The 17025-nt window shown below is 35.1% G+C and overlaps 1 protein-coding gene across 5 annotated transcripts in view; it reads left to right on the forward strand.

The window, feature by feature from the left end:
• LOC115224721 (1-phosphatidylinositol 4,5-bisphosphate phosphodiesterase epsilon-1) overlaps window positions 1-17025 on the forward strand; it is a 1072053-nt gene that overhangs the window by 846968 nt on the left and 208060 nt on the right. For all 5 annotated transcript variants that reach the window (XM_036513495.1, XM_036513498.1, XM_036513507.1 and 2 more), the window contains one exon: window positions 8352-8542. In XM_036513495.1, the coding sequence (XP_036369388.1) occupies window positions 8352-8542 (191 nt within the window). The remainder of the gene's footprint in view (window positions 1-8351; window positions 8543-17025) is intronic.

The following is a 17025-nucleotide window of genomic DNA, read 5'->3' on the forward strand; positions in this document are numbered from 1 at the left end:
AATAACAGAGAAAGAAAAGGAAAACAGGTGTGCTACACCCTTGAGATAGAAAAGCTATAAGGTGATAACAGGGATCAAAGTGAGAGGAAAAGTTAGTTTAGGTGGTCAACAGATAACACTACATAGACACATAAATATACAAGCTATATAATCTCATTAATATACTCCATATCCAATCACAAATGTAAAGTTACATACACATGTGTTCAGACAACCCTCCACACATGCATACATAGGAAATTAATTGCAGACTTCTATGTTTCAATACTGGAAATCTAAAACTGTATTGTTCAGTTATTTGCTGACTCTTTCAAAAGATTTTTATTACAAAACATGTTAAACAGTTTATCAAGTACTAATGTGGTACAAGATCTTATCAAATAAAGCAGCTGCATCATTTCTCAGTGCCTTTTGGCACATAAGTTCATCATGATCACTTGAGACCAAGAAATGACTTTTTAATAGTCTTATGTGATGAATTATATTGATATATCTGGGAATATCATTGTTTAACAACTGTAATTTGATAGAGACACAAGTGACATATAGGAATTCTATTTTATAAATTGCTTTTAATTTCAAAAAAGTTAAATAATGATTTCAAATTTTGCAAAGGTTATTAAATTCAGCAACAATAATGTAAATGAAAAGTAAAATATATACTTTAAAAATCAGAAGAAAATATCAATTAACATCAGTAGCAACATTTCCAGGAACAAACGAAAATACATAAATAAATAAAGGGTATGAAAATGGAGCCACAACAATTAAATTATACCTTACTATATAATTTATCAAGTGTTTGTTTTCTTATATTTAGTAAACATTAATTTTCAATGCATCTTAAAATTTACCATTCCATTCAAAGTAGAATCATCAATCAAAGTACGAGGGTTGGCTAAAATGTTCATAAGCTCACCGAGATACTTTCACAGAATGTGACCAAAAGAGGTTTATTTTTCAACATAGTCCTCTTTGCAGTCTACACACTTCTTCCATTGGTGTTGCACTTCTTAGATCCCATCAGTAAAGAAGCTTTCATCCTGTTGGTCAAAAAAGTCATCAACAGCAGATATGACATCATCATCACTGCAATACTGGTTCCCAGCCAAGTGTTTTTTTTTTCATGTTGGGGAACAAATGATAGTCAGGTGGGACCAAATCAGTAGGGAGGGTGAGATCAATCAGGTCAAAGTCGCAGTCATGCATAGTAGCCATAGAAACAACGGACTTGTGTGCTGGAGCATAGTTCTGATGAAACAAGACCCCTTTCATCAGTCTTCCTGGCTATTTGATCTTGATGGCCTTTCATAACTGCCTCAGTAAGTTGAGTACTTTCCATTGATGGTGTGGCACTTTTGAAGATAGACAATAAACACAATGCCTTTTACATCCCATAAAACTGAAGTCATTACCTTCCCAGTTGGTGAAATGACTTTGGCCTTCTTTGGAGCAGTGAGGAGTGGTGTTTTCATTGTATGGATTGTCTCTTTGTCTCTGGCTCAAAGTGATGAATCCAACTCTCATCCTAGCTTAGGAAACGCTTAAGGAAACCAGCTGGATCTAACTCAAACAGTTTCAGGTTTTCTCATGCTATGATCAGTCTGGTGCACTTTTGAGTTGGTGTCAGAAGACATAGGAGCCACCAAGCAGAAACCTTTGTTATGCCAAGTGCATTGTGTAAAATGTTCTCAACTCTCTCACGAGATAATGCTAATGGCACAAGCTATTTGGCTTATAAGTAAATTGTTTGTCATCCATCTCTGTATGGTGAATGCAATCAATGTTTTCTTCGCTGGTGGCAGTTACAGAATGTCCAGACTTTGGGTCATCTCTAAGACACTCACTTTCCCTCTTAAATTCAGCTGCCCACTTTCACACAATTGAAAAAGCTGGAATGTCATCCCCTTACGTAGCAACCATGTCAGCATGAACATCCTTGGGGAGCTAAACTCTATTTCTGCAGGTACTTGATAACACCATGATGCCAAATTTTGTTGATTTTTAAGAGAAGTGACTACTAGTTACTTTTGAAGTCTTTTTTGAACAGTCAGATGTCAGTTTATCTGGAAAGAAACAATGCAGTTATTAAATAAGAAGGGTTGAAATTAATGCATGCAAGATTTCCCAACTCTAGCACCACTCCATGATAATCAGACTATGAATTTAATTTTTCAGCCCACTCTTGTAGAGAGACTTAATTTAAATCTACAGCTATTTCACAGTTAATACTTATGCGACACAAAATTTAAAATTGATAACTTACAAATGATTTTAGTAAGTCATATACATATATTTCTGAACATCAATTGATAAAAAGTAGAATTTTTGTTCATCACGGTTTTTCACAATACTTGAAATCTCATGTGGGTTTTATTTTTCATTTCAATTAGATATTGCAGATCATAACTAGACAGTAGATCAAGTAATCTATTTTAACTTGAGACGAATCTGCATACTATTATTTTTAAAAAGTGAGAGAAAAGACACAGGAGAATAAAGGAAATAGAAAAGGAGAGCCTGTATAATGACAAAAAGAAATCCATATATTCTAAAGTTGCAAGATATTTCTTAATTATGATTTTTAATGTATATATATATATTATATATATATATATATATACACACTCACACACACACACACACACAAAATATCTTCTATGAGGGGAAATCAAAAATTATCTGCACTTTTGCCATAACATATCTTTATTAATGTCACACTGCCTTCAGTGCATGCCTACTTATAGTTGGTACTATCGTAGTCATGTGATCAAAGTTTGAGTCTGATCGCACCAAAGAAGAACAAAGATGGTAATTGTGAACTGGTTCACTATTACCATTTCTCAAGCTTGCTGAATTTTCTCATCAGTGATGGAAGTTGATGAGCGTCCTGCTCCTTCTTTGTGCATCACGCTTGTCTGGTCACTTTTAAACTTCTTGATCCACTCCTACACTCTTCTATGCAGCAGTGCATTGTCTCTGTATTGTGCTAAAAGCTTCCGATGAACTTCAACACCTGAGACACCTTCCGACCAGAGAAATCAGATCACTGCTGTTTCTCCTTCTTTGGTGCACAGTGCTAGTGGAGTGGCCATGTTTACACTGTAAAACCAGAATGAAAAATGGTGCAATCAGACTTAGACTTTGATCACAAGACCACAATAGTACCAACTATAAGTATGCATGCACTGAAGGCAGTGTGACAATAATAAAGATTTTTTTTAGCTTCAATAAAGTAGTGTGTGTGCATGCAGCTGGGTAAATAGATACATGTTTTGTAATATTTTGGTAACTTATTTGCTTTGTTCATAAAATTACAACAAAAGCAGCTTACCACTCAAGTAGGTCATCTGAAACCACCTTTCTACCAGTCCCCATGATGTAGGTACCAGTTCTTCTCCTTTGAGGTGCAGAAATCCTTCACTGAACCTTCCACTTGTTGTTATGAAGTGTTGTGAGCACTGGAATTGAGTTATGGGTCAGAATAAGTAATAATCTGAGGGAAATATTTTATCTGCAAATTTAAAGTGCATAAGCAGAGGTTAAACAAGGACCAACTTCTGGAATCTGTCATCAACCACGTGCATTTCAAACACAAAGTGATGCTCTGTCTAGTGGAATTATGAGGAGATAATTTAGTACAAGTTTGTTTTGGATGGTCGATCCATTGATGCTAGCCTGTACTCCAAACAGCTGGAGTGGATCTATGCCATTGAGTGGCAAAAATATTTGGCATTAGTGAACAGAAAACGAGCTTTTCTGCAGCAAGACAACACAAGACTTCATAAACAACCTGAAATAAACTCCAGGAACCTGAGGGAATCAAACTGATGCTACATCCAACATATAGTCTACATGTAGCTCACTCAGAGTAGCTGAACATCAACTTCATCAACCTCACCTGTCTCAGAGGTAGTGCTAAGCTCATAACCATTACTCCTTTCTCTGACTAATTTATTTAAAAGTTTCTTACTACCAGGAGATGAACTTTATCTACAACTTAGTACCTCTACATGGACCAAGTCAATGAGAGCAGAGTTGTTTTTACCTTGCACACAGTATCCTGTTTGCCTTGTTTAATTTAGCTACATACAATTCTAAAGCTTGCATTAGGAATACAAACCTTTCTTTTTCTAGTAAGTGACAACCTCTAAAAGTATCATATTCTATATATAAAGCTATGAGAAATTCTGGCAAACGTCAATACAATGAATTTATATAATTATTCTATTATTGAAATTTTCTACCCACTGAAAAAGAAAAAAAATTCTAATCAGTCAATATATGAATTTATTGATAAACTCCAGAGCTTTTGGCAAAGTAGTTTTAATTATATAGGAAATGAAACAAAATGAAATAATAGAATCAATAAGGTAATACACACATATGCATATGCATAAATACTTATGTACATACACACACACACACACACACACACACACACACACACACACACACACACACACACACACACACTCACACATACACACACAAATATGCATACATACATGTTGTTTGTTCAATCTTTACAGATGATTGCATGCATACATAAATACATCCGACCATCCATACACACTCACATATATTCTGGGAGCATTAGGTGAGCACTACACACTCACCAAAGATGGCAAATTTTCTTTATAATAAATTCTCTTCTTGCAAATCAAGATATAATATCACTATAATATATTTTCAAATCTAAATATATTCATTCAGGAACAAAGATTAAAATAATTTTGAGGCTAAAGTTTGTGTGCCTACATTTATGCCTCAGTAACAGATTCGGCCTAGGAGCACACCTTGTAACAACCTCATTTACCAACATATGTCGTTTTCTCTCTTTGTGAAGAGAAAAGATTGATCCGTGTATGTCCATTTTTCCAACTGAAAATGGATGGGCAGGCAGACAGATCTCTGTTAGTTTTGTAAATAAGCATTCAGATCAACTGAATTACTTGTTCATTAAATCAGCATGTAAGTGGCTGAGTATTCCACAGACAGCAAAGAAGTTATCCATCAAGTGGAGAAATTGCAAAAAGCATTTTACCCCTTCCAATAAGTATAACAGGTTATTTCTATGTAGTATCCCAAAGTTTTAGAAAGGTAAGGGGGAAGAATATGCCAGGAAATGTATGTGGAAGATTCTTGAAAATCCTGATTTGAACCTGAACACACAAGAAATAAAAAAATAATTAAAGTCACTGCCAAACTTCAGCAATCTCTTACATTAGGAATTTCCTGTACTGCAATAGTTCGCCATTTGAATGTCCTTAGTTGTCTCACTCTCTCTTGAAAGAATTATGAAAAATGAAAATTAATAGAAGTTTTTGCAAGATTCTCAAGAGATTTTTAAAAGGCAATAAGACAGATTTCTTTATTATATAACAAACCAGCTGTCTTAAAAATTGCATCCACCAAAGACTAGCAGCCTCCATCAATTTGTTGATCCACCAATTAGAGCTATGATGTACATGAAAAATCTAAAACTGAACCTTTGGATATGCACAAAAACTGATACAAAATAAATGGAATATTCAACTATGAATGCAGTGTTCCAGTAGACTGGAGGTTGTGTTGTGTTTCAATTCCTTTTGAAAATAAAGTAGAATTTTGTAAAATGGTTTCATCATAATTAAGTTTAGAACCTGCATTAATATGAAATTTTGATGAAAGCTTTTAATTTAGGTCACTTTAAAATAGGAAGTTGGTGTCATAGAACCATATGCAGTACTAGGTCGGTTGGTATAAAAAGTTTAAAACAACCTGAAGCTCTTTAGAACAGTAATGTTTAGCTACTTCTATCATTAACATTTAAATACATTTTAACTAAAACTCTACATCAGTAGTGTCAATATGTGTGTGTGTGTGTGTGTGTGTGTGTGTGTGTGTGTGTGTGTGTGTGTGTGTGTGTGTGTGTGTGCGTGTGTGTGTGTGTGTGTGTGTGTTATTTTGAGCAAGTTATTGGTGAGTGGATGGATGCATAGCTGAAGGGTTATAAAGTTTGCATTGCAATTATAAGGTCCCAGTTTCAGTCTCATTGTACAGTACCTTGAACATTTGTCTTCTAACATAGCCTGAGTGTTAACTAAAGTCACATGGGTGAAAATGGATTGATAAAAACTATGTGGATAGACTACACTCATGTTCGAAAAAGGAACTTCCTTATCACACACTGTATAATGTTGTTTCTGTCTTGGGATTACATTAAAGGAGCAGCTTTTTGCACATTCTATGTGTAATAAAAAAGTGGACAAAATGATACCAACTGCACTGATTGAAAGTGAAAGTAAATCAATAACTATTAATAATCACCAAAAATAATACTTTTTACTAACGACACAAGGTCTGAAATTTTGTGGGAGGGGAATAGCTGATTACATTGAAACCAATGTTTCATCCTGAGAGGATGAAAGGCAAAGTCGACCTCGGTGGAATTTGAACTCAGAACCTAGCAATGGGCGAAATACCTATTTCTTTACTACCCACAAGGGGCTAAACACAGAGAGGACAAATAAGGACAGACAAACAGATTAAGTCAATTATATCAACCCCAGTGCATAACTGGTACTTATTTAATCGACCCCAAAAGGATGAAAAGCAAAGTCAACCTCGGTGGAATTTGAACTCAGAACATAGCAATGGTCGAAATACCACTAAGCATTCATCTAGTATGCTAAAGATTCTGCCAGCTTACCACCTTAAAAATAATCACCAAAAATAGTAAAAATCAATGATAATTCTCGATCATTAATTGTCATTGATTTATTTTAATGATCTTCATTTCTTTCTTGTTTACTTTTTTAAATTATTAAATTGAAAGGAAAATAAAAACTAAAATCGACTTTGGTATACAAATGCAATTATTCTCTCTGTCTTACACATGCACACACAAACAGTTATACATATGACACATAGGTACACATACAATGACAATAAGTACCTTTTTCTTTCCCTTTCAAGTGATGCAGTTTGCTTCTCATACATTATATGTACAAAGCTTGAAAGATCATTGTTAAGGGTACAACTACCTGTAGAATACTCAGCACTTGCATAAAATATAAGCAAAAAGTCTATGTAACAAACATCTAAAATATTCATTATCAAAACTTATGCAAGGCCAGCCAACAAGAGTGGCTCTAAAAGGCCAGTTAATCTGCTAGAAACAATAACCAAATTATGTCAAATCATATCTTACTATTTTATAGAAAACTAAGGGAAGGAACCATTGAGCAATATTGTAGTTTCAGATATTCAAACAGTCAGGAATGTCTTTCCTTGCAGGCCAGAAGACCGATCATTCATGAGACAATGTCTCCTGACTCATCTGAATAATAAACATTTGATGAACATAGGCATGTGGAGACTGACATGAAACTATTAATTCTGTAACTCATTTTGTTCATATAGTCTCAATCTATTTTGTGTATTGCATACTCTATTTTCTTTGGCTTATGAACCACATCCCATTACAATATGCACACACACTCTCATAGATATGTATGCATGCATGTATATATATATATATATATGTGTGTGCATATATATAAATATATACATATATATACATATATATATATAATGCATATATATATAATGCATATATATGTATATACATATATACTATATACATATATATAGTATATACTATATATAGTAGAAGACACTTGCCCAAGGTCCCACTGCATGGCACCTTGGGCAAGTGTGTTCTACTATAGCCTTGGGCCGACCAAAACCTTCTGAGTGGATTTGGTAGACGGAAACTGAAAGAAGCCCATTGTATGTATATATATGTGTGTGTGTTTGTCCCCCTAACATCGCTTGACAACTGATGCTGGTGTGTTTACGTCCCAGTAACTTAGCAGTTCAGCAAGAGGGACCAATAGAATAAGTACTAGGCTTACAAAGAATAAGTCCTGGGGTCGATTTGATCGACTAAAGGCGGTGCTCCAGCATGGCTGCAGTCAAATGACTGAAACAAGTTAAAGATTAAAAAAGAGTATATATATATACACATAAATTCAAACACACACATATATGAAGCATATATATATGTAGTGTGTGCGTGCGTGTGTGTGTAATTTTCCCATTTTGGACCTTGTGGACTTTTGGTCTGATGAGATGTCCCCATTGCCTTTGATCATAAATCTGCTAGATTATGGATGACCTAAAGTTAAACAAACACGACGGCAAATGACTTGAGATCCATTAAAAGTATATGATTAATACTTTGTCAATATGCAAATGCAATGAAAGGTTGTCTCATTTACATATTGTTTTCAAATTCAGATTTATATTTATGTTTTCCTTGTCTCTTTGTTTCTCTTTCTCTCTCTTTCTCAATATTATTGTAGTTTGCTCCCGATTACAATGGGGAAGATCGATACATGACCAGAATAGGGGTCGGTGGACTTATGAACCTCCACAAGTTAAAAGAAGCTCATACAATCATGAATGACATTTGCCTTTTCCATCATCATGCAATCGTACAAAAAGCACAAAACCAAATTTCCAGTGATCATAAATCCAATGTTATGAACAACACGTAAGTATATTCAGCTCTCACCATGCTGCTTAAAGTTTTTGCAGGTGATGTAACAAGCTAATCATATGCAAATAAGTCCTTGTAACCTCTTTCTGTTGGCTAGTAAAAATAAAGTGTGCATGCTATATTATATACCATATATAGTTTCAATCTTAGGAAAAAAAAAAATATGTGAATGCCATTTTTAATGTTTCTCATGCTTGGATTAGATGGAATTTGCTGAGGTAGGTGTTTCTGTAACTGGATGCCCTTTCTGACGCCAAATATTACCAGTTTCCAAACGAGCCAACGTTTTTTGCACAAGATTGGAAATCAACAACCTTACTTGTATGATGCTGATGTTCATTCACAACCATCATGTGATGTATATACACACACACACACACACACCACACACACACACACACACACACACACACACATACACACATGCACACACACACATGCACACACACACACACATGCACACACACATGTACACACACACATGCATACATACATATATACATTCATACTTAAAGAAATATCATCTAGGAACAAGAAATATCAACCAAATATTGCATGCACAAAAAGGATAGAAATGCAGGAAAAGCAGTAAAATGTGACAACCAATGCAGACTTTGCAGAGTTAACACCAAAGATATCACCTGCATCATAAGCAGTTGTCTGAAAATGTCATCATGGTATTATCTACCGATGAGACATGACGTTGTAGCTAGGACATCCTATAATGTAATCTGTCAAAAGGATAACCCCTGAGGATAAAGAATAAGAATCCACAGTATAGTAGAAGCTATAGCCACTTATAATAAAAAGGAATACTGGTGGAATGTACCAGTGAAGTCCTCAATAAAATGTAAGCACAACAGACCTGATATAATAATTTGGGATAGAGAAAAGAAACTGTGTACAGTTGTAGAACTTAGCTGCCCAGCAGATGTTAACATAAAGCTGAAGATCAGTGTAAAAGAGAATATCTACACTGACCTATTGAGAAATCTGCAGTTACTCTATCCAGATTTCAAGTCCAGGTTTATACTTGTAATTATTGAGGCCCTCGAATATGTAACACACTGTCTAAATACCAATCTTGAGAGATTAGCCTTCTCAAAATCAGAAAGGGGAAAGCTAATTCAAAGACTACTGATCCAATCCATCACTGCAACTGTAAAAATCTGTAAAGCTTTCCAGAAGTGTATCATTTAGATATACAACTATATGCATGAGAATACCTTCATAAAACAAAACATACAAATCTGCACAAATACATACATACACACATACATACAAACATACATATATACATACATACACACATACATACATGCATACATACATACATACATACATACACACATACACACACACACACATACATACATACATACATACATACATACATACATACATACAAACTAAAAAACGCTTTGTTGATATTGAAATTTCATTGAAGGAACCTTGGATATAGGTTAGAAACCGGCTCGTTCCCTATTGGCAAAAAATCTTGAAATAAAACTGAACAATGGCATACATACATACATGCATGCATAATATTGAAGGAGCTTTCATCAGCTGACATAAAGCAATAGATATGTACCATGAATGCTCAGTCTAGTTTACCACGAAAACTCTGGCTTGAACTTCAACTGAAAGTGGTGTTGAGACTGCCTATTAAAGGTTGCTAGAAGTGGTTTTTCTTTGAGCAGGTAGATATAGAAATTACGTATCGAAATAAAATGTCCTTTCAAGTAATGCCAAATGTTTTGCAGTTTCACTTTTATCTTAAGCCCTTGAGTATAATACGCAGGGGATTTTTAGGAGGCTGTACCTCTGAAAAACCTAAACCTTGTGTATAATACACACCTCTTCTCTAACTTGAGTCAAGGAGGTCTCGATAAAACGTCCTTGGTTTGTAAAGCTGTATACAGTAATGTCCTTTATTATTATTGTATATATAACATAATGCAAATGTGTAGCTTTTTTGTGCTTTTTATTTGCAGAAAATAAAGTAATAACAGTAATAACGTTTAATAAATGTTGCTTACTGCAAGTTATGGATGATTCTTTTATGACTTCATGGCTTTCTGGCTTAGCTTAAAATATTTTCATGCCCGACATCACAAAGTGTGTCTGAGTAAACATTGCTGGACAGCAAATAGAAACTCGGGCATTGCTTAGAAAATGATTTTCATTTTTTTATTAAACACTGTAAGTATTACATCAGTTTGAAAATGTCGAGCAATCTTCAGCCACTTATAGAAATTTTCCAATCAAACAGACAATGCACATTCTTATCTCTATTTTGTTTGCCAACATTATAAAGAGGGTAGACATATAGACAGAGAGGTTGATTTCATTCTTAAGAACATGATAGTAGTAAATTTTTTATTATAATCACCCCATTGATTTATATGGATAATACCATACAAAATTCTGGTGCCTTTGACTTAAGTACCATATTCATCTGAATCTAAATTTTGCTGAACTTATATATATATATATAATAATAATAATATATATTTTCTAGCAATCTTTTGATTACTAGATTGCAGTTTTATAATAGTGTTTAATGATACAAAATACAATGCTAGTTGTGAGGTAGTTAAAACAGTAATGATTATTTGTTTTATTTTTTTGTTTCTAAACTTTTTAAAATTTTAATACAGAACGTCTATGTCTGAAAATGTTGTTAAATAAATATTGATTTTTAGCAATAATGGATTTTAGTTTCTTAAAGTAAAAATGTTTGAATTTTAAAAAAAAATTTGTGCATATTAAATTGTGTTATCTTTAAAAGTACGTTTAGAAAAAAAATAAGGAAAGGAAAAAAAAGAATTGAAAGAAAATCAAATAAATATTTGTAATGTGCACTAGACCAACAAATAAACTATGTAATAACTTTAAACTATAGGAATGCATTTTAATGGCAACATCTAAATGGCACGAGAATTAGTATGTGGTTGAGAAGACTATTTTGTCTGCATGTGATTCCATATTTGATCCTTACGTGTAGTAATTTAAATGTTTTTTATTATCTGATTCCACACCAAACACTTGCAAATGGAATTTTGTGGACACACATTGTGTGAGTGTGTGTGCATGTGTGTGTGTGTGTGTGTGTGTGTGTGTGTGTGTGTAATATCTGAAATTCCAATTTTCAATCTTCATTATTCATACATTATGATGGAAATGGAATTTGCAGATTTTTCTGATTATTTGAAACAACAATTTCAAAAGGGATATTCCATTTTGCAATTGTCATATAGCCTCTGTCTGTAGATATGTTTTCCAAGATAAATACCTGTATTCTCTTATTACAGCTGGCCTACTAAATACACACACAAACACACACACACAGTAGCATAAGTATATTGTATGTGAAAAACTGCAAACAAACAACATCGTTTATGTGACTAAAAACGGTTTTCAATCAGTACACACATGCTAAAATATGTCAAATAACCCAGATTATGCTTTTACAAAATCTACACAAAAATGATACAATCAATATGAACATATGAACAGTGACACATTTCTTTATATTCAGTGTGCATGTATGTTGACAAGTGGAATACACACACATGCACACACACACACACAGACAAAATGAACTTCTGACAGTTTTTGTCTACCAGGCGTAGGAGTGGCTGTGTGGTAAGTAGCTTGCTTACCAACCATATGGTTCTGGGTTCAGTCCCACTGCATGGTACCTTCGGCAAGTGTCTTCTACTATAGCCTTGGGCCGACCAAAGCCTTGTGAGTGGATTTGGTAGATGGAAACTGAAAGAAGCCCATCATATATATGTATGTGTGTGTATATATTTGTGTGTCTGTATTTGTCCCCCCAACATCGCTTAACAACCGATGCTGTGTGTTTACGTTCCTGTAACTTAGCGGTTTGGTAAAAGAGACCGATAGAATAAGTAGTAGGCTTACAAAGAATAAGTCCTGGGGTTGACTTGCTCGACTAAAGGCGGTGCTCCAGCATGGCCACAGTCAAATGACTGCAACAAATAAAAGAGTACCAAATTTCCCTCACAAGATATTAGTCTACTGATGACTAAAGTGGAGGACACCAGTTGTCAGTATCCACACAATGAGAGGGAATACCAAACCACACGGTTCCAAAGTAAAATCCTTAAACCTTATCATCATTTAGTGTCCCTCTTCCATGCTGACTCATGCCAGACATCGACAAGATGTGACAAGTGGAGAGGACAACATCATTCTCCTAAGTCTGCTCTGGCATGATGTCTATGGCTGGATATCTTCTGATGTCAACTAACTTTACAGAGTGTACTGGATACTTTTTTCATGGCACCAGCATGAGTGAAGATCTGGTATCTTACAAGGCTAAGGGCCTAAAGTGGTCCTTAATGTGAGTGAGAGAAGAAGAGTATGAGTGCAGTGATTATAAGCGGACTGATGTCTGTGGGTGGGTGAGAGAGAGAGAGGTTGTTTTTGTCCTCTACCCTACCACTTGACTGGTGGTGTTAGTTTGTTTATATCGCCATAACCTAAGGTGGCGAGCTTGCAGAAACGTTAGCATGCCGGGCGAAATGCGTAGCCGTATTTCGACTGCTGTTATGTTCTGGGTTCAAATTCCGCCGAGGTCCACTTTGCCTTTCATACTTTCGGGGTCGATAAATTAAGTACCAGTTATGCACTGGAGTCAATGTAATCGACTTAATCCGTTTGTCTGTCCTTGTTTGTCCCCTCTGTGTTTAGCCCCTTGTGGGTAGTAAATAAATATATATCACCATAACTTTGCAGTCTGGCAAAAGACATTGATAGAATAAATATCAGACTTAGAAAAAAAATAGTGACTGAGGTTGATTTGTCTGGTTAAACCCTTCAAGGCAGTACCCCAGCATGACTGCAATCCAATGACTAAAGCCGGTAAAAAAAAGATATGCATGTGTTTCAGTGAGGGATAGCCAAATTAAATTCAGATTGAACAAAATTACCTTGCCTTGTATTGACCAATAAAAGTCAATTTAGCAAATGGTTAAGGTAGACTTAGCCATTTCATTGTCAAAATAAAGTTCTGACTTCTTACCAGCATTACTTAAATCTTTGAACATCACTAACCTAGCATCACCACATTCCAATAACTGAAACTAATGAAAGAATACCAGAATACACTAACATTCAAGAGCGGTGAATGTATTGTTGAATCAATATGCTTGTGGATATTGGTGTTTGTTCCTGTTCCTGTCTGTTCCCTGTCAGAGAATCCATGACATCTATAGCAAATATTATTTACATAACAACAGTGTATAAGTAGTTCCATGTAGATTATTATTATTGCTCTTGTTATTCTTGTTATTATTTAACTCAGACCAGCTCTGATCAATCAAACCTTTGATCTAAAGCGTTTCATTTTTGTGTGTGTGCACGCACGCACGTGTGTGTATGTGTGTGTGTGTGTTTACAGCCAATCCAAAGAAGATTCATAGGTCACTTAAACTGATAGAAATAACAATCAAATCTCCCTTGTGTCACATTCTACCAATATCATAATTGTCATCGTCATTTAACATTCACTTTCCTATGCTTCCATGGGTCGGACAGAATTTGTTGAGACAGATTTTCTACAGCCAGATGCCCTTCCTGTCACCAACCCTCATTCTTAAGCAAGGTAGTATTTTCCATTATCAAGACATATTTGCAATGAAGACTAGAAACAAACAACCTCACATTTGCAACAATCACTTGATGCCTAGACAAGGATGCACACAAACATACACACACAGATATGCATAATATGGCAGGCATAGTAGTGTGGTAAGAAGTTTGCTTTCCAGTGACAAGGTTCTAGGATCAGTCCCATTGTGTGGCACTTTGAGGAAGTGTTTTCTGCTATCACTCCATGCCAACAAAAGCCTTGAGTGGATTTAGTAGACAGAAACCAAAAGAAGCTCATTGTGTGTGTGTGTGCTTGCATGTATGTGTGCATGTGTGTATCTTTGTGTTTGTCCCCCACCACTGCTTCACAATCGTAGTTGATTTGTTTACGAACCTATAACTTAGCACATCAGCAAAAGTGATTGATAGAATAAGGGCCAGATTTTTTTTTTAAATGTACTGGGATCAATTTGTTCCACTAAACCAGTCAACCCAGCATGACCGCAGTCCATGGACTAAAACAAGTAATTGATAAACAGTACATTTATACGAGAGGCTCCATTTAGTTTCCATTAACCAAAACCACTCACATGGCTTTAGCAATACATCATCATCAGTTTAAAATCAACTTTTCCATGCTTATATGGGTTAGACAGAATTCATTGAATCAGATTTTATACAGCTGGGTGCTCTTGTTGCCACCAACCCTCACCTGTTTCCCAACAGGTAATATTTCACAATGGACATGTTGTCATGGAAGACTGGGATGGTGACACTCGTTTTAAACTATAGCATGATATCCAGACAAGGAAGCACAAACACACAGACATAGACATCTATCTATCTGTCTCTCTTTACTCTTTACTCTTTTACTTGTTTCAGTCATTTGACTGCGGCCATGCTGGAGCACCGCCTTTAGTCGAGTAACTCGACCCCGGGACTTATTCTTTGTAAGCCCAGTACTTATTGTATCGGTCTCTTTTGCCAAACCGCTAAGTGACGGGGACATAAACACACCAGCATCGGTTGTCAAGCAATGCTAAGGGGACAACACAGACACACAAACACACACACACACATATATATATATATACATATATACGACAGGCTTTTTTCAGTTTCCGTTTACCAAATCCACTCACAAGGCTTTGGTCGGCCCGAGGCTATAGTAGAAGACACTTGCCCAAGGTGCCACACAGTGGAACTGAACCCGGAACCATGTGGTTGGTAAACAAGCTACTTACCACACAGCCACTCCTGTCTGTCTCTCTCTCTCTCTCTCTTTCTCTGTCTCTGTCTCTGTCTCTGTCTGTCTGTCTCTCTCTCTCTCTCTCTCTCAATGTAGATTGTATATTTTATATATACAAACTTCATTTTGTTCCATTCTCAACCTAAACTGTCCGACGAACAGGAACATAAAGTTCTACGTAGCAGTTTATTTGATATTTTTGTGATGGTGTTGCAGCTTTAATAATAATAAAGCACACTACTCGACCTCCAGTATTCAAATACTATTTTTTTTCACCTTGTTTCACATTTGTGTACTTACTTTGTTATATATATTAAAGTTTAAAGAAATCTCCATAAGGTGTTACTCAGAGTTTCACATTACTGTCCATCAGACAGTTGTGATTACGACTGTCCAATGAACAGCAGCATGAAAATCTGAGTAACAGTTTCTGAAGATTTTGGGGGGATTTAATAAAAAGCATATTACTCTACCTTAGGTAGTTGAGTATTATTTACACCACCTTGTTTTGCATTTATGTGCATACATGTGTGTGTGTGTGTGTGTGTGTGTGTGGTGTGTGTGTGTGTGTGTGTGTAATAATAATAAAAGATAAAACTGCTAAGGATTTTTTTTTATCAGTGGCCAGCACTGATATAGCACTTAATATAGACCTATTAAGGCGAATTCATATATAGAGATTTACAATAGTATAAAATACATTATAAAAGTGATAATTTTTAAATGATTGACTATTTGGCATCTATTTTCTGTATAGGCATAGTCTCTTCTATGCTCTTAATTATAATTGTATTTTATACTATCATAAATATATATATTTTTATATATATATATATATATAAATTTAGATTCAGATGAATATGGTACTTAAGTTGAGGCACCAAAATTTAATATGGTACTATCCATACAATTTCAAAATAAGGTGATTAAAATCAAAATAAGCAACAAGGATATCCAGAGGTAATGCAGTATGATCGTTTCATGCAACCCCATTTAATTGAGCAGTGCAATCATTGCATCAAATTAAAATGCAGAGCAATCCTCAGCTGCACAAAGACATAGAATTTAATTAGATTAGAACAGATGGATACATTAGTATAATTATACCAAAAATCTCCAAGAAGTTAAAGAGATAGACAAAGAACATGCTACTTTCACTCCAGCATAGAAGCTACTCTTAACTTCTTGGAGATTTTAGGTATAATTATACCAATGTGTCCATCTGTTCTAATTTAAATAAATTCTATGACTTTGTGCAGCTGAGGATTGCTCTGCATTTTAAATTGATGTAATGATTGCATTGTTCAATTAAATGGAGTTGCATGAAGCAATCGTATTGCATTACCTCTGGATATCCTTGTTGCTTATATATATATATGTATGTATGTATGTATGTATGTATGTATATTTACACATACATAAACATACATATGCACATGCACATAAAAATATGCACACACAAATGAGCTTCTTTCAGTTTCTATTTACTTAATCTGCTCATGAGGCTTTAGTTGACCTAGGGGCTATAGTAAACACCACTTGCCCAAGGTACCATGTGGTGGGATTGAACCTAAAGCCAAGTGAATGGGCAGCAGCCTTCTCAACC

Source organism: Octopus sinensis, linkage group LG2 (genome assembly GCF_006345805.1).
Source record: "Octopus sinensis linkage group LG2, ASM634580v1, whole genome shotgun sequence".
In the NCBI taxonomy this organism is placed as follows: domain Eukaryota; kingdom Metazoa; phylum Mollusca; class Cephalopoda; order Octopoda; family Octopodidae; genus Octopus; species Octopus sinensis.